This window comes from Cetorhinus maximus, chromosome 1, assembly GCF_964194155.1.
Source record: "Cetorhinus maximus chromosome 1, sCetMax3.hap1.1, whole genome shotgun sequence".
NCBI classification, from domain to species: Eukaryota; Metazoa; Chordata; class Chondrichthyes; order Lamniformes; family Cetorhinidae; genus Cetorhinus; species Cetorhinus maximus.
The window spans coordinates 178,004,496-178,023,952 of record NC_135879.1 but is presented as its reverse complement, the minus strand read 5'-3'; the positions used below and the strand labels follow the sequence as shown (position 1 = coordinate 178,023,952).

The 19,457-nt window shown below is 46.5% G+C and overlaps 1 protein-coding gene across 1 annotated transcript in view; it reads left to right on the top strand.

The window, feature by feature from the left end:
- The window catches only part of LOC144685630 (putative phospholipid-transporting ATPase IM), a 329,489-nt gene that overhangs the window by 115,801 nt on the left and 194,231 nt on the right, over positions 1–19,457 (top strand). Inside the window, exons 10-11 of the mRNA XM_078550359.1 lie at positions 10,788–10,946; positions 11,458–11,546. Of these exons, the coding sequence (XP_078406485.1) occupies positions 10,788–10,946; positions 11,458–11,546 (248 nt within the window). The remainder of the gene's footprint in view (positions 1–10,787; positions 10,947–11,457; positions 11,547–19,457) is intronic.

The following is a 19,457-nucleotide window of genomic DNA, read 5'->3' as shown; positions in this document are numbered from 1 at the left end:
TTCTTAACTTGGAGATAAAAGAAGAGGCTGTAAAAGGGCATAAAAAGCAGCACCTGTTTCCCCTTCACCAAATTTATACCTGTACCAAATTCCAACTTAGCACTCGTTCCTTGTCGCACTCATACCTCATTGTCTCACTCTGTGTTCCTGTTATGTGCAGTAGCAAAATCTGCCTGCTTTATAGAGGGCTGATGACTCACTCCCAAATTGCAACTGCTAAGTCAGCCTCCTGCTACACTAATTAACACCTTTTCAGGCAACCGCTTTCAGTTGATTGACAGGTAACTGTCACTGCCAGGCAGTTTCTGTTAAATAGGTTTCTTAACTAACTTGCAGCTTTAAATTTCTAAATCAGAGTCTGACTGTTAATCTAAGTTATAGATTAAGAAAAACGTTCCAGAGAGATTCCCACCTGCACAACATTGCTGACTTAGCATTTGTTCTTCGTCGCACTCAGTCCTCGTTGTCTCACTCTGTGCTACCACTCAATGATAGATCAGAACCTCATTCACCAGCCAGCCAATGGAATCACCATCTTAAGTGATTTCAATCGACTTGAACTTGACATTATACTGTCATACACAATGGGTGGAATCGCCCCAGATTTGCATTAAGTGTGGTAACGGGCATGAAAAAAGACATTTTACCCGCCGGCCACAATGGCGGGTTTTCACGCCATATCATCCCCTTCCTGCCGCGTCCCACTTCATCAATAATGTACTCACAGGAAACACACCAGACTGTTGGCAGCCAGACTGGAATTTGCCATGACCTCAGTGCTTCCTCGCTCCAGGCACTATATTTAAAGTGCACCAGAGCACAACCTACTTCATGCTCACAGACCAGGACTGCTGATGTCCCTGAAAGCAAAGAAGCCGGCAGATCCCAAATTTAGTGACACCTCTCTGGGACGCCTGCTGGACATAATGGAAGGCCACCGTGGTGTCCGCTACACCTACTCTGGCCACAGGAGGTCCACCAGTCACCAATCCAGCCTGAGAGGAGATGGCAGTGGCGGTATGTGCCACCAGAGCACAGAGGAAGTCAGCCATTCAGTGCAGGAAGGGGATGAAGGCTCTCATCTGTTCCTCCAGGGTAAGTCAACCACCTCATCACTCTCAACTCACACACTCACAAACCCATCACACATCCACAGGAATCACACACCTCAAGGAACAACACCACTAACTCTCATACACACCCTCACATCTCCATCAGGCCCATATCCTCTGGAGCTCGTGTCCTCATCCCGTCCATGGCTCTGGTCACCGCACAAACATCCCATCCAGTGCCATGCATCCTGCTCACACTCTCTCCATTTGTTTTCATGCAGGAGAAGCTGGCTCACAACAGTAAGGTGAGGTCCCAGACCAGCGGTGGAGTGGCCCACATTGGGCCCCTCACTCACTTTGAGGAGTGTGCCATCACACTGATTGGTGAGGACGTGGACCATGCCTGCAGCAACTGTGAGGTTGGTGGCGAACAACCACATGAGGATGCTGCACCACATCATCCCTCTCTCAACGTAACTGGGTGCTCCCTCTCCTGCTTTTGACTATGCTACCATGCACTAATTATCTCTACTTTGGTTCACAGGGAGCTCTACCAAGTGACAGACGCCAGCAGCCAGCCAGTCCCTCAGCTCCATCCAGGTTCTCACCTCCAGCAAAGAGGACACCTACATTGAAAAGCTTGAAATAAACAGCCTGGAAGACCCTTCAATGCGCTTATCAACATCCACCACCAGCGCAGAGACACACACCTTGGTGGGACCTAGATCTAGAGCAGGCTCAGGTTCACAATCTGCTGGTCACCTCACGAACAGGTGTGCGCAGCAGGAGGAGGCAGGTTTAGCCACGCTCCCGGCACTTGGAGGACTGCTGGGGAAGAGGCATCTGTGAGGTCCGAGTCAGATGACATGCCCCTGGGTTCAGCCTTCCAACTCATCATGGAGAGTCAGCAGAAGGCAGGGGCATATCACACAGAGCTGTTGGAAACCCTCAACAAAGTAGAGTGGCACGAGAGTTGGAGAAGTGTGGTCTGCCTGCTCTCTGCTGAAGCGATGCCCACATGTATGTGTATGGCAGTCTCCACGGGAAGGATTGCGGATGCCATGGGACCCTGGTCCAGCACAACACGGAGATGTGTGCAGACCTGCACTCCATCGTGGTTGCGATGGGTGAGTTCCTGCAGTGGCAACACAAGAGGGAAACGGGGCACCTCGACGTTCCTCAAGATGGTCCTTTCTCTCAAGGAGTCAGGCCGGGGCCCTAGGGCACCCAAAGGGAGGAGGAGTGGCAGCTGGACACCCTGGGACATCACTCAGGAATCTCAGATTCCCCCCAGTTCCTTTTCCCTGTGACCCCCTCAACCTCGTCCTCTGTCATTGCCGAGGGAGCAGTTGGTCCACAGGAGGACAGCCAAAGCAAGCCAGGGCGCTCAAGGCCTCAGCTCTCCAGAGGACACATGCCAAAGTCATCAGAAACAAGAGGGTTGACCATTGCACTGGCTGTCTCCACCCCTGCTGCAGATGCCAGGGCAGCACCTAAAAGAAATGGCAAGCCTAGAAAAGTTAAGAAATTCAGATCACAAGTGGTTGCATGGGTGAACACATTTTGTCACTTCATAATCTGAAAATATATTCACTTTCACTGAATAACGTGTAATGTTGTCTTTCAGCTTCATTGGCAGGCTTCGCGAGTCCTCCCACTGCATCCACCCCCACCAGCAGTTCAGATGCACCCAGTCAGAACAGTGTGTGTGTGGCAGAACCTTTCGGAGCCTTGTGCAAACGCTCTCCCACACACGCAGAGCCTTCATCCATCGCACTCACCTTACTGTCCCGAGCATTTGCAGTGCTGCCTGCTGGGATTCTCTTTCAGTTGTCCATCCAAGCTGATCTGCATCTCCACCCACCCACCTATTGCACTCCCTTGTAGCACTGAGCCCGTCCAACACAAGGCCCCGCCCACTTTCAATTTCGACAATGAGGGTCGTGGTCAAGTATATCATCAGCTTACCGGGGTGCAAATTGCATTCACGCCAGCCTCCAGCAGGATTAGCGTTCTGCCATGATGGACACCTTCGGATTATCCTGTTGTGCTTTCACGCCAGCGTGAAACTTATTTATGCCCCTCATGCCAAATTGTCCTCTCCTGCCCGACATAACGCCCACCGCCAACGGGATCAGACACTTTACCCAATGGTGCAGATAGTGAACCAGTCTACTTGCAATGATTATATCTAGATAAGATTGGGTCAAATCTTGTTGATCATTATAATTCGTTTGAAATTAGCTCAACCTCAGATCTCAGCCTGGATCATTAGTCTGTTCTTATAAGACCGAAAGCCCCCTTTCCACATAGTTATGCTGCTCACAAACGCATCGTAAGACCTATGAGAGAGCAACATACTTGGGTTCCACCAGGGCCACTCTGCTCCTGACCTCATTGCAGCCTTGGTTCAAACGTGGACAAAAGAGCTGAAGTCCAGAGGTGAGGTGAGACTGACTGCCCTTGACATCAAGGCAGCATTTGACCGAGCGTGGCATCAAGGAGCTCAAGCAAAACTGGAGCCAATGAGTATCAAGTGGAAAATTCTCCACCGGTTGGAGTCATACCTAGCACACAGGAAGATAGTTGTAGTTGTTGGAAGTCAATCATCTCAGTTCCAGGACATCTCTGTAGGAGTTCCTCAGGGTAGTGTCCTAGGCTCAACCATTTTCAGCTGCTTCTTCAATGACCTTCCATCGTAAGGTGGAATTTTCAAGTGGGGATGTTCGCTGATGACTGCTGGTTCAGCACAATGTTCAGCACCATTTGTGACTCCTCAGATACTGAAGCAGTCTATGTCCAAATGCAGCAAGACCTGGACAATATCCAGGCTTGGGCTGACAAGTGGCAAGTAACATTTGCGCCACACAAGTGCCAGGCAATGAACATCTCCAACAAGAGAGAATCTAGACATCACCCCTTGACATTCAATGGCATTACCATTGCTGAATTCCCCACTATCAACATCCTGGGGTGACCATTAACCAGAAACTGAACTGAACTAGCCATATAAATACTCTGGCTACAAGAGCAGTTCAGAGGCTAGGAGTTCTGCGGCAAGTAACTCACCTCTTCATTCCCCAAAGCTTGTCCACCATCTACAAGGCACAAGTCAGGAGCATGATGGAATACTCTCCACTTGCCTGGATAAGTGCAACTCCAACAACACTCAAGAACCTTGACACCATCCAGGGCAGAGCAGCCCGCTTGATTGACACGCCATCCATAAACATTCACTCACTCCACCACTGACACACAGTGGCAGCAGATGTATTATGAACAAGATGCACTGCAGGAACCTTCCAAACTCACGACCACTACCATCTAGAAGGACAAGGGCAGCAGGCACATGAGAATAGCACCACCTGGAAGTTCCCCTCCAAGCCATTCACCATCCTTACTTGGAAGTATATAAATGTAAGTTAGGATCTATCAGCTGGGTTCCACCCTGGGATCAGGCTTGTCCAGTGGTAACCTCAACTGGGGATCATAACAAAAGCTTAGTGAATTTTCAAATTGCGTTCTATAGATAGTGCATCACAGTTCTTTGGTGGTGGAGGGGATGGATGTCGATTCTAGTGGTGGGTGTGCCTCACAAGTGTAGTGCTTTGTCGAGGATGCTGAGTATTGCTGTAGCTGTACCCATCCAAGTAAGTATTCTCTCACATTCCTATAGTGGAGAGGATTTGAATGCTCATGACATGAAATACCTTTGCTTTGCTTATTAAATCCTGATGTTGATATGATTAGAATAGTTAAACTTCTGGTCCGAGAGGAACATCTACATTTTTATTCATTCACGGGATGTGGGCTTCGCTGGCTCGGCGAGCATTTATTGCCAACCCCTAGTTGCCCTTGAGAAGGTGGTGGTGAGCTGCCTTCTTGAACTGCTGCAGTCCATGTGGTGTAGGTACATCCACAGTGCTGTTAGGGAGAGAGTTTCAGGATTTTGACCCAGCAACAGTGAAGGAACAGCAATATATTTCCAAGTCAAGATGGTGAGTGACTTGGAGAGGAACTTCTAGGCAGTGGTGTTCCTGTCTATCTGCTGCCCTTGTCCTTCTAGATGGTGGTGGTTGTGGGCTTGGAAGGTGCTGTCGAAGGAGCCTTGGTGAATTCCTGTAGTGCATCTTGTAGATGGTACACACTGCTGCTGCTGTGCATCAGTGGTGGAGAGAGTGAATATTTGTGAATGTGGTGCCAATCAAGCGGGCTGCTTTGCCCTGGGCTGTGTCAAGAATCTTGAGTGTTGCAGGAGCTGCACTCATCCAGGCAAGTGAGAAGGATTCCATCACATTCCTGACTTGTGCATTGTGGATTGTGGACAGGCTTTGGGGAGTCTTCTTCTTCTTATCGTGTCCACGGACAAGTCTATACATGGCCCAGCCAGAACTGGACACATTTTTGCGCCTTGTTGTTGAATTTGGCAATATCTGCAACAGTGCAGGGTTGCTCTAGCGATAGGCATTGCAGGAGATGTTGCATAGTCTGTGGCTCAGTTCCACATTCACAAGTTGTCGGGCTGGTTGTATATCCCCATTTGCTTAGTGACACCTTTGAACAACCTACACCAGTCCTAAATCTGTTAAGGCACTTCCAGGTTGCCCAGTTGTAATTAGCTCCTGGGGGAAGGCTTTCATCCGGTAGAATTTCCATCGCTGGGGGTTGTTCGAGACTGGCGAGCCGGTCTTTCCACAAGGTGATGCGGGCTTCAGATGGGGTTGATTGTAATGGAACAACACTGTTCATGAAGCTCTTCCTTGACTTTAGGCGGCTAGGTGTAGGTGTATGACCATGTAGAGGATGCCTCTTATCTGATGTTTGACAGAGTTGCTCTTTCTTGCTGGCTACGGTTTTTTTATATCAGGGGGAGCGATACCCGCCAGAATATATGGGGAGTCAGGAGGTGAGTTACTCGTCGCAGGATTCCTAGCCTCTGACCTGCTCCTGTAGCCACAATATTTATATGGCTAGTGCACTTCAGTTTCTGGTCAATGGTAACCCCCCAGGACATTGATGTTGGGGGACTCAATGATGGTAATGCCATTGAATATCAAGGGGTGATGGTTGGATTCTCTCTTGTTGGAGATGGTCATTGCCTGACACTTGTGCGGCACAAATGTTACTTACCACTTGTCAGCCCGAGCCTGGATATTATCCAGGTCTTGCTGCATTTGGCCATGGACTGCTTCAGTACCTGAGGAGTCGTGAATGAGGCTGAACATTGTGCAACCATCAGCACACATCCCCACTTCTGACTTTATGATGGAAGGAAGGTTATTGATGAAGCAGCTGAAGATGGTAGGGCCGAGGACACTACCCTGAGGAACTCCTGCAGTGATGTCCTGGGACTGAGATGACAGACCTTCAATAACCACAACCATCTTCTTTTGTGCTGGGTATGACTCCAGCGGAGAGGTTCCTCCCTGATTCCCATTGACTGCAGTTTTGGTAGAGCTCCTTGATGTCACACTCGGTCAAATGCCACCTTGATGTCAAGAGCAGTCACTCTCATCTCACCTCAGGAGTTCAGCTCTTTTGTCCATGTTTGAACCAAGGCTGTGATAAGGTCAGGAGCTGAATGGCTCTGGCGGAACCCAAACTGGGCATCAGTGAGCAGGTTGTTACTAAGCAAGTGCTGCTTGCACTGCTGATGAACCCTTCCATTACTTTACTGTTGATCGAGAGTAGAGTGATGGGGTGGTAATTGGCCGGGTTGGATTTATCCTGCTTTTGTACAGGACCTACCTGGGCAATTTTCCACATAGCCGGGTAGATGCCAGTGTTGTAGCTGTACTGGAACAGCTTGGCTAGGGGCACGGCAAGTTCTGGAGCACCAGTCTTCAGTACTATTGCTGGAATATTGTCAGGGCCCCCTAGCCTTTGCAGTACCTAGTGCCTTCAGCCATTTCTTGATAGCACGTGGAGTGAATCGAATTGGCTGAAGACTGGCATCTGTGATGCTGGAGACCTCCGACAGAGGCCGAGATGGATCATCCACACAGCACTTCTGGTTGAACATTGCAGCAAAAGCTTCAGCCTTATCTTTTGCAGTGATGTGCTGGGCTCCTCCATTATTGCGGATGGGGATATTTGTGGAGCCTCCTCCTCCAGTGAGTTGTTTAATTGTCCTGGACTGCAGAGCTTAGATCTGTTCTGTTGGTTTTGGAATTACTTAGCTCTACCACTTGCTGCTTATGCTGTTTGGCATGCAAATGGTCCTGTGTTGTAGCTTCACCAGGTTGACACCTCATTTTCAGGTATGCCTGGTGCTGCTCCCGGCATGCCCTCCTGCACTCTTCATTGAACTAGGGTTGATTCCCTGTCTTCATGGCAATGGTAGAGTTGAGGATATGCTGGTTCATGAGGTTACAGATTGTGTTCGAGTACAATTCTGCTGCTGCTGATGGCCCACAGCGCCTCATGGATGCCCAGTCTTGAGTTGCTAGATCTGTTCAAAATCTATCCCATTTAGCACCATGGTAGTGCTGTACTACACGATGGAGGGTATCCTCAATGTGAAGGCGGGACTTCGTCTCCATGACGACTGTATGGTTGTCACCTACCGATACTGTCATGACCTGATGTATCTACTGCAAGCAGGTTGGTGAGGATGAGGTCAAGTATGTTTTTCCCTCTTGTTGGTTCCCCCACTACCTGCTGCAGACCCAGTCTAGCAGCTATGTCCTTTAGGACTTGGCCAGCTCGGTCAGTAGTGGTGCTACCGAGCCACTCTTGGTGATGGGCATTGTAGTCCCCCACCCAGACTACATTCTGTACCCTTGCCACCCTCATTGCTTCCTCCAAGTAGCATTCAACATGGAGGAGCACTGATTCATCAGCTGAGGTTGGGCGGTACGTGGTAATCAATAGGAGGTTTTCTTGCCCATGTTTGACCTGATGCCATGAGACTTCATTGGGTCCGGAATCAATATTGTTGGCATGTCCAAGGGCAACTCCCTCCCGACTGTACACACTTGTGCCGCCACCGCTGCTGGGCCTGTCCTGCCCGTGGGACAGGGCATATCCAGGAATGGTGATGGTAGCGTCTAGGACATTATCTGTAAGATATGATTCCGTGAAGATGACTATGTCAGGCTGCTACTTGACTAGCCTGTGAGACAGCTCTCCCAATTTTGGCACTAGCCCCCAGATGTTAGTAAGGAGGGTCGACAGTTCTGAGATTGCCATTGTCATTTCCAGTGCCTAGGTCGATGCCAGATGGTCCATCCAGTTTCATTCCTTTTTTGTGCCTTTGTAGTGGTTTGTTACAACTGAGTGGCTTTCTCAGCAATTTCAGAGGGCATTTAAGAGTCTGTTGGTTTCCCACACTGTTGGGAAACATGGTAATGGCTGTGCCATTGATGATTAGTGAGAAGCAATTGGGCCTACATGGACATGGTTATTTGTCAGCTTTCAAGTTGCTAACAGTATTGGGTAGCCCTTTGAAGGAGAATTACTCCTCATAGCTTCTTTTCAATGTTTCAGGCCTAGATTTTTACAGAGTCATCGAGACTCTGTGGTGTATTCAAAATGGCACTGGGAACCTGGATCCTGAAGTCCCCCCCCCCCCCACCCCCCAACATTTATGACAGATCCTACTTTTGCCATAGTCAAAGGAGGCGGATCATGACTCATGCATGGAGAAAACCCGAACTCAACAGGGATTTTTGAACTCAGCGCTGAGTTCAAACAGACCTAATTTTTTGATGGAACAAGGGCATTATCCTGCAGTGTGAGAGTTATGAATTTTTAAAGTTGACGTAATTGCTCATGAAGAATGGATAAAATCTGTAGAACTGTCAAGCTGTGAGGTTATTTAAATCTCCTGGCCTTTAAAAATTAAAAATAACACAGCTTGTCTGCATCTTTGAGTTGAAAAAGATCTGTGCTTGCAGTTTCAATAGCTGACATAAACATAAGTGCAAAGATTATAGCATCATTATTGCTTGACTGCTTCCACAACCTATCATCAGAGTGGGGAAGTGTAAATTCACAGTTTTATTGACAGCTCAAAGGGATTATTAAACGATTAGCAGCCTTTGATGTGGGGTTATGAATCCAAATGTTTGTTTTTATAAGAGAGTAATTAGTTGAGGGTATTTAAATGTATTCAGTGGTTTTTGATGAGTTTTTTTACAAATTAATTTCTACACACTCAAGAAGCTTGACACCATCCAGGACAAAGCAGCTCACTCGATTGGCACCCCCATCCACAAACATTCAATCCCTCCACCACCGACTCACAGTAGCAGCAGTGTGCACCATCTACAAGATGCACTGCGGGATCTCACCAAGCCTCCTTAGACAGCACCTTCCAAACCCACGACCACTACCATCTAGAAGGACAAGGGCAGCAGACACATCAGAATACCACCACCTAGAAGTTCCCCTCTAAGCCACTCACCATCCTGACTTGGAAATATGTCGCCGTTCCTTCACTGTCACTGGGTCAAAACCCTGGAACTCACTCCCTAACAGCACTGTGGGTGTACCTACACCACATGGACTGCAGCAGTTCAAGAAGGCAGCTCACCACCACCTTCTCAAGGGCAACTAGGGATGGGAAATAAATGCTGGCCCAGCCAGCAACACCTACATCCCATGAATGCATAAAATAATGATGTTTGTAATAGGTATTTAGAACTTAATTTCATCACAGCATGGTTCCTGAAGTTTGACTATGGTGGATACTGGGTGAGTTGACGTGGACAGTGTTAGCACAAAGGGTAGTGGGTGGGCAGGGGGGGCAAACTGGCAACGAGTTGACACAGGGGCTTTAAAGGGCCATGGAGTGGGTGTGAGGTCATGAGTTGGTACTAAGTTGGCATAGGGGCTATAAGGGGCCATCAGTGGGTGGGGAGCATGATTTGGCTCTAAATTGGCCTACAGGCTATAAGGGACTATGGAGGTGGGTCAGGGGCATCAGTCAGTATGAATTTGCATGGGCAATGGGTGTGGAGTGAGGTCTAGAAAGCCCAATATTTAACATAACAACTGCGACAAAGTCCCAGGGAACTGAGACAGGCTTTTTAACCAGCCTGCCTCGGCACTTGGTAGCCCTGTGGCTACCTCAGTTTCTGTATCCTGGGTTGGCATGCCTGACTCCATCCCGCACACGTCCCTGAAATGAAGATTCTATCATTCAGGGGAATTTTTCCCAAGGCGGGTGCAGTAAGCCAGGAGATTTCCCAACTCTGCGCACCGGCCCTGGAAGCAAAAATCCAGGCCTTAGTGTTGAAACAATGAGAGGTGGAATAGGGCAGTTGGGGAGTAAGGTAGTTGCTTGATTTTTTCACTCTGACATTTCATTCCTATTTTCACTTCTCATTCCTTAAATTTCACTATCTTAATTTAAATTTAGTTTTCTCCTAAAAATAAGGCCAGAATATATGCCAGAACAAATGTCTTTGTTTATTCATATTAGTAAAGCTTGTTAATTATGGACATCAATCTGAAAAATTGCAAAAATGTTTCTCGGTTTTGATTGCTCTTCAGCCAAATATTTTTAACATTTTAGTCAAAGATATAGGTGCAACCACTAAGGTTGAGGATAAAAGGACCATTATCCTCCATCTTTTTTGGCACGGGTTTTGTCCCAATCTCCCCAGGATCCTAAAATTATGTTTCCTCCTCACCAATTCTTAGTCCCTCTGCCCCAAGATTATATATTAATAGTACCAATGAAATTACTCAGAAAATATTTAATGATATGTTCCTTCTTTTAAATCCTAGGTGAGATTAGATGTGAAGCACCCAATAACAGGTTGGACAAGTTTAGAGGAACACTTACCTACAAGGAAAATAAGTATTCTTTAGACAATGAAAAAATAATATTACGTGGCTGCACTTTGAGGAATACAGAATGGTGTTATGGACTTGTTATCTTTGCAGGTAGGTGATAAGCAAGAGGACAGGTTCAATTGCAATGTGGCTTACAAGGACTAAAATGACATCTTCAAAAAGTCTTTAACCTTATGTGAGCTAACATAAGCTCTCCCAAGTTACTCTTATCAAAATCCTTCATAATTCTGCACTTAATTGAATCTCCCCATAACCTTCTTTGCTGTATGAAAAACAATCCCTACTTCCTTAGTCTCTCCACTTAACTGAAGACTCTCATCCCTGTGCCTGGTAAGATTTGAGTCCATCTCCTTCTGCATACTCTCCAAAGCCTTCACATCCTCCCGAACATGTGGCGCCCAGAATTGTACACAAAACTCACAGCTGAGGCCTAACAAGTGATTTATAAAGGTTTGCCATATCTTCCTTTTTTTCATACTCTATGCCTCTAATATAAAGCCAAGGGCCCTGCATGTTTTTTTTTTAACAGTGATGTTATAGAACTATTCTGAAATGTTACGTGGTATTCCTTACATACAACTTGTTCAATTCTTATTTCAAGGACAGGACACAAAACTAATGCAGAATAGTGGATTGTCAGCTTTGAAGCGGACTAATATAGATCGACTGATGAATGTTCTCGTTTTATGGGTAAGCGCCTATAATGAATCCATTTCCTTCAGGGTCAACCAAAATCATATAAACAATCATTGATGTGTTGTGGATTTGCAAACAATTGAATAGAACCCACTGGATGATTACTCAAAATATTCGCCATTGTGACTTTTAAGAAGGGCATTAAAATTTTGTTGGAATTTTGCCAAACATTCTTGAGACACTATGCTAGATTTGAGTATACTAGCAAACTTGGGAATTTTGCACTGCAACAGATGTTTTGCTTGCTGTATCTTTTCTCAAGCATTTTAAACTAAGTAATTTAAATTTGTTGTGCCATATATTCAAAGTGATGTGAATACATGTGACAATTCTAATGTCCAGCTTCATTCACAATTACATGAATAATGATGCCAGCCTACAACACAACCTGGATAACACACAGGCTTGGGTTGACAAGTGGCAGGTAACATCCATAACATGTAAATGCCATATAATGATCATCTTGAAAAGTGGAAGCTTAGCTATAGTCCCTGGACCTTAAAAAGTACCCATCATGCTCCATCACCTTGGCAATTCCCAAGAACCTTAACTCGACAAGTCTTATCAATACTGTGGCTACAAAAAGAGGACAGAGTTGATTACTCTGAAATGATTATCTCCTGTCTCTTCAAAGCTTCTCCTTATCTATAAAGCTCAAATTAGATGTGTGATGCAATACTTAGCATTTGCCTGGTAGGGCACAGCCAAAAAACATGCAAGAACCTTTACATTATTCAGAATGTGTTAATTTGCTTGATTGGTGCTTCATGTTTTGTATCCAGTATCCACTCCACTCCCAGGGTACTCTGGCTGAAGCATTTAGAATCTACAGGATGTACTGAAGCAACTCAATAAAGGTTCCTTCAACAACAACTCTGATCACTATGATGCCTACCACAGGGAAGGAAAATGATCACCTCCAAGCTCCCTTCCAAGTCAAAAAACCAACCTGATTTGAATGTGCATTGCCATTCCTTCATCATTGCTATGCCAATATCACTTACGGAAGCTCATTACCACAATGACAGCAACAGTTCAAGGACAGCTAATCTGCACAACTAGGGATGGGAAATGAAGCTCCAATAATTAATATTCCTTGCTTTTGTAGAGGGTTTTGATGGAGCGACATGAATGTCCCAGGGAATTATGGTGTTGTGTAATGGTGGTGTAGCTCACAACACCATAATTTCCTGGGACTTTTGCAACGAAAAATAGATCCAAGGACATAGATGCATTATTCCAATAGTTTAAATCTCTAGGACTGGCTCAAGTATCCTGCAAGACATGTTAGTCAAATTACATTGTTTGCTTAAAAGAACCTTATTCTGCATGATTTAAATATTAATCTTAACACCTCTCAAGATGTTGATGGTGGTAATGAATTGAGGGGGAGATGATTAGATTCTCTCTTGTTGGGGATGATCGTTGCCTGGCACTTGTGTGGCACAAATGTTACTTGCCACTTACAGCCTACGTCTGAATGTTGTCCAGGTCTTGCTGTATATGGCTACGGACCGCTTCAGTATTGAGGATTTGTGAATGGTTTTGAATATTGTATAATCATCAGTGAACACCCTCTCTTCTGACCTTATGATGGAGGGAAGGTAGATCTGGAATCTGGGTAGATGCCAGTGCTGTAACTGTACTGGAACAGTTTGGCTAGAGTCGTAGCTAGTTCTGGAGCTCAAGTCTTTAGTACTAAGTCTGGGCTGTTGTCAGGCTAAAGGCTCTATCCAATGCGTTCAGCCGTATTTAATTATCATCTGAAGTGAATCAAATTGTATTTAATTATCCTAGCCTCCCTGTCATGGACAGATGCTTTTACGATAGGTATCTTGATGAGGACAAGGTCAAGTAGCCTTTCGCTTTGTTTGTTTTCTCACCACTTGCTGCAGGCCAGACTGGAAGATATGTCCTTCAGGATTTGGCTAGCTTGGTCAGTAGTGCTACTACCGAGCCACTGTTTGTGATGGACATTGAAGTCTCCCAACCAGAGTACATTCTATGACCTGACTGTCATCAGTGCTTCTTCCAAGGTGTTCAATGTGAAGGATTACTAATTCATCAATTGAGGGAGGCAATTAGGTGTTAAGCAGCAGGAGGTTTGACCTAATGCCATGAGTCTTCGTGGGGCCTGAAGACAATGCTAAGAATTCTCAGGGCCACTCCCTTCTGACTGTGTACTGCTGCTGCCTCTGGTGGGTCTATCCTGTTGGTTGGACAGGACATAGCTACAGACGATGGAGTCTAGAACATTGGCTGTTATGTATGATTCGCTGAATGTGACCGTGTCAGCCAGTGAAAAAAATAGCAGAAACAATTGTATGTGATTCAGCACTAGAATTGCTCACTTTTGAGCAGAAGGCCTCTGCTGCCCTGCACCTGATTTGCAGAGGAACTGGAAAGCCGAGAAGATCAGCCCAGAAATTTCAGAGCTGAATCGCACAGCTATTTGCAGGACTAGAAAGCTGAAAGCACCATACCATATAACTCTATTTCCAGGAACGAAGTCAGTGTGCCTGTTTGCACCCAGAAAAGTTCCCCATCCACTCTTGCCAAAAGTAAAGAAGTAATTGACACTATCTTGAAGCAGGGGGTTTTTTCATCTGTGACAGAACCAACAAGGTGGTGCTCAGCAGGGATGGCCCGGGTGCCAAAACCCAAAAGATCTACCTGAATTTACACAGCTGCACAAAGCAGTTGAATGCAAAGTTTATCCCATGTTGCCTGTGGACAAGGGCTTAGCTAAATTGGAAAAAAGATCAATCATTACGAAGCTAGATGCAAATAATGGTTTTGACAACTACCTCTCAATGAAGATTACTCCATTTGAGAGTTTTGCTTCAACAGAACTACTCCTTGACATCACATCAGCGTCAGAAATCTTTCAGAGGACAATGTCAAGCATCCTAGAAGGACTGGAGGGAGTCATGTGTCACGTGAATGATGTCCTGATCTATGGATCCACTCAGAATATGTTACTAGAGCGCAAGATGTGCTGCGATGCCTAGAGGAAGCAGGACTTACACTCAACAAATGCGAATTCTTGTAGCCGACTGTCAAGTTCCTTGGGCATACTGAAGGAGCATCTGGTTTCAGAGTTGATCCATTGAAGACAAGGACAATCAAGGTGTTTCCATCTCCTCGGAATGTGACTGAACACCAGAGATTCATGGGTATGGTAAACGAATTGGAAAATTCCTGCTCAACCTAGCTGTCATCAATAAGCCACTGTCAGCTGTTGCAACAGGACAATATATAGTGCTGGGAGGAAGTACAACAGAGGTCTTTTGACAAAATCAAAGAAACACTGATATCACCTGATATTTTTGCTCACGATGACCCAGAGCTTCCCATAAATATTGCTGCAGATGCATTTTCTACAGGACTGGGAGCTGTACCCTTTCAGATACAGACAGATGGAAAGCGCAGACCAGTTTACTAGACATACCTTTTATTGACGGAGACTGAATGGAGATATGGAGCAATAGCGAAAGAAACACTAGCTGCTACATGGGCTTGCAAGAAGTTCGCAGATGATGTTCGTGGTCTCTACATCAAGATAGAGACAGATCACAAGCACTTAGTGACACTCTTAAATTCTAAGGAGTTAGCAAAAATACCTCTATGAGTGCAAAGATTCAGGTCGAGTTTGATGAAGTTTGATGCAAAGACAGTATGTGCTGGGAAAGCAGCAGAATACAACGGAGGCTTTGTGCTGTATTCCAGTGGCAAGATCTGAACAAGATATTGTAGCCCTTGTTGAAGAGGTAGAAACCTTTACATCATTGATAACCACAACTTTACCAGCAACAACTCAGCGACTGTATTAAGGCAGAAACGCACAGAAATCTGATGAGGAATGTGCTGAGGTCAGATTACTGTATCAAAGGATGGCAGTACTAGGAACAGAGGACACCTCAGTGTAGATGATGATTTACTCATTTTTGATGAGAGAGTCGTCATTCTGAGAGCTCTGAGACTCAACGTAAATCAACGATTGGATCAAGGACATTTGAGCATCACAAAGTGTCAAGCCAGAGCATGATACTCATCTGGTGGCCAAGTCTCTCAAAGTTGCTGGAAGAGATCATGTCAAATTGTATTACTTGTGTTATTAATCATCAGGAGACAGTTTTTTTAAATTCATTCCTGGGATGTGGGCTTCGCTGGCTGGGCCAGCATTTATTGCCCATCCCTAGTTGCCTTTGAGAAGGTGGTGGTGAGCTGCCTTCTTGAAATGCTGCAGTCCATGTGGTGTAGGTACACCCACAATGCTGTTAGGAAGGGAGTTCCAGGATTTTGACCCAGCGACAGTGAAGGAACGGCGATATATTTCCAAGTCAGGGTGCTGAGTGGCTTGGAGGGGAACTTCTAGGTGGTGGTGTTCCCATGTATCTGCTGCCCTTGTCCTTCTAGATGATAGTGGTCGTGGGTTTGGAAGGTGCTGTTGAAGGAGCCTTGGTGAATTCCTGCAGTACATTTTGTAGATGGTACACACTGCTGCTAGCATGCATCAGTGGCGGAGGGAGTGAATGTTTGTGGATGTGGTGCCAGTCAAGCAGGCCACTTTGTCCTGGATGGCGTCAAGCTTCTTGAGTGTTGCTGGAGCTGCACTTATCCAGGCAAGTGGAGAGTATTCCATCACACTCCTGACTTGTGCCTTGTAGATGATGGACAGGCTTTGGGGAGTCAGGAGGTGGGTTATGCGTCACAATATTCCTAGCCTCTGACCTGCTCTTCCAGCCACAGTACTTATACGGTTAGTCCAGTTCAGTTTCTGGTCAATGGTAACCCCCAGGTTGATAGTGGGGGATTCATTGATGGTAATGCCATTGAACATCAAGGGGTGATGCTTGGATTCTATCTTGTTGGAGATAGTCATTGTCTGGCACTTGTGTAGCGTGAATGTTACTTGCCACTTGTCAGCCCAAGCCTGGATATTATCCAGGTCTTGCTGCATTTGGACATAGAATGCTTCAGTATCTGAGGAGTCGCGAATGGTGCTGAACATTGTGCAATCATCAGCGAACATCCCCACTGCTGACCTTATGATGGAAGGAAGGTCATTGATGAAGCAGCTGAAGATGGTTGGGCCGAGGACATTACCCTGAGGAACTCCTGCAGTGATGTCCTGGGGCTGAAATGACTGACCTCCAACAACTACAACCATCTTCTTTTGCGCTGTGTATGACTCCACCTAGCGGAGAGTTTCCCCCCTGATTCCCATTGTCTGCAGTTTTGGTAGAGCTCCTTGATGTCACACTTGATCAAATGCAGCCTTGATGTCAAGGGCAGTCACTCTCACCTCACCTCACCTCGGGAGTTCAGCCCTTTTGTCCATGTTTGAACCAAGGCTGTAATGAGGTCAGGAGCTAAGTGACCCTGCCAGAACCCAAACTGGGCATCAGTGAGCAGGTTATTGCTAAGCAAGTGCAGCTTGATAGCTCTGTGATGACCCCTTCCATTACTTTACTGATGATGGAGAGTAGACTGATAGGGCGGTAAATGGCCGGGTTGGATTTGTCCTGCCTTTTGTGTACAGGACATACCTGGGCAATTTTGCACATATCTGGGTAGATGCCAGTGTTGTAGCTGTACTAGAACAGCTTGGCTAAGGGCACGGCAAGTTCTGGAGTACAAGTCTTCAGTACACTTGCCGGAATATTGTCAGGGCCCATAGCCTTAGCAGTATCCAGTGCCTTCAGCCATTTATTGATATCATGTGGAGTGATTCGAATTGACTAAAGACTGGCATCTGTGATGCTGGGGTCTTCCGGAGGAGGCTGAGATGGATCATCCACTTAGTACTTCTGGCTGAAGATTGTAGCAAATGCTTCAGCTTTATCTTTTGCACTGATGTGCTGGGCTCTTCCATCATTAAGGATGGAGAAAATTTGTGGATGATCCTCCTCCTCCAGTGAGTTGTTTAATTGTCCACCACCATTCACGTCTGGATGTGGCAGGACTGCAAATTTAGATCTGATCCGTTGGTTGTGGGATCACTTAGCCCTGTCTATCACATGCTGCTTATGCTGTTTGGCACGCAAGTAGTCCTCCTGTGTTATAGTTTCACCAGGTTGACACCTCATTTTTAGGTATGCCTGGTGTTGCTCCTGTCATGCCCTCCTGCACTCTTCATTGAACCATGGTTGTTCCCCTGGCTTGGTGGCAGTGCTGGATTGGGGGATAAGGCTGGCCATGAAGTTACAGATTGTGTTCGAGTACAATTCTGCTGCTGATGGCCCACAGCACCTCATGGATGCCCAGTCTGGAGTTGTTAGATGTGTTCAAAATCTATCGCATTTAGCACAGTGGTAGTGCCACACAACACAATGGAGGGTATCCTCAATGTGAAGGTGGGACTTCATATCTGCAAGGACTATGCAGTTGTCACTCCTATCGATACTGTCATGGACAGAAGCATCTGCGGCAGGCAGGTTGGTGAGCATGAGGTCAAGTATGTTTTTCCCTCTTGTTGGTTCTCTCACCACCTGCCACATACCCAGTCTAGCAGCTATTTCCTTTAGGACTTGGCCAACTCGGTCAGTAGTGGTGCTACCGAGCCACTCTTAATGGTGGACATTGAAGTCCCCCACCCAGAGTACATTCTGCACCCTTGCCATCCTCAGTGCATCCTCTAAGTGGTGTTCAACATGGAGGAGCACCGATTCATCAGCTGATACATAGTAATCAGCAGGAGCTTTCCTTGCCCATGTTTGACCTGATGCCACGAGACTTCATGGGTTCCAGAGTCGATGTTGAGGACTCCCAGGGCAACTCCCTCCCAACTGTATAACACTGTGCCACCCCCGCTGCTGGGTCTGCCCTGCCAGTGGGACAGGACATACCCAGGGATGGTGATGGTCGTGTTTGGGACATTATCTGGAAGGCATGATTCCGTGAGGATGATTATGTCAGGCTGCTGCTTGACTAGTCTGCAAGACAGCTCCCCAATTTTGGCACTAGCCTCCAGAAGATGTGTTCCAAAGAAGCTCCTGTTTCATATACCTCTATAGATTCATTAAGTATTTTGTAAAAGCCTAACAATACCAAGAATATTGTACACATTCCCTCCCTTCCATGCTGGTGCACTGCTTCTCACGCTGGTGGTCTCTGTCTGGGCTCCACAGTGCCTCCTGATCAGGCACCCTGTAGCCCATGTAGGACTCCCCTAAGAACAAGTTCTCTTCTAACTGGAAGACCCCCCTCCCCAACCACCCTAACAATTGTTCCCCTACCCTCACTTGGGCCTTGGGCCTGCCTGATTTGCTCCAGTGATGCCCTACCTTACTTAGAACATAAGAACTAGGAGCAGGAGTAGGCAATTCAGCCCCTCGAGCCTGCCCTGCCGTTCAATACGATCATGGCTGATCTCATTTTGGCCTCAGCTCCAATAAACGGCCAGCCAGCATGAATCTCGTGCTGCAGCGCTGCTGGAGTGGGGGAGGGAGGAGCGGGTAAGTTTATGCGAGTGCATGCAGTAAAAGCTCCCTAAGGCACAAAGCTGCCTCGGGGAGCTGAAAATTTTGAACAAAAAAATAAAGAATTTTAAAATAATGAAAACATGTCCCCATAACTGTGTCACATTAAATATGAATACAAAAAAGTTTTTTTTTAAATCACTGGATGACAAAAACCCATCCCGCCCATGGATGAGGTTTCGCCAAAAATGCAAAGGCCACTTAGCCTTTTTGCCCGTCCGCCAACCGAACGGTTGGATGGGCAGCGAAAAATTCAAAACAATTAGTTCCTTAAGGGCCTTAATAGGCCGCAATTGTCAGTGGGCGCGGTGCCGACTCCAGTGCGTGCCCGCCGACCAAAATATCGCGCATCATTTTACGTTCGTTCGGGGCAGGCACATGCCCACCCAACGAGCACAATATTCTGCCCTTAGTCTATTTT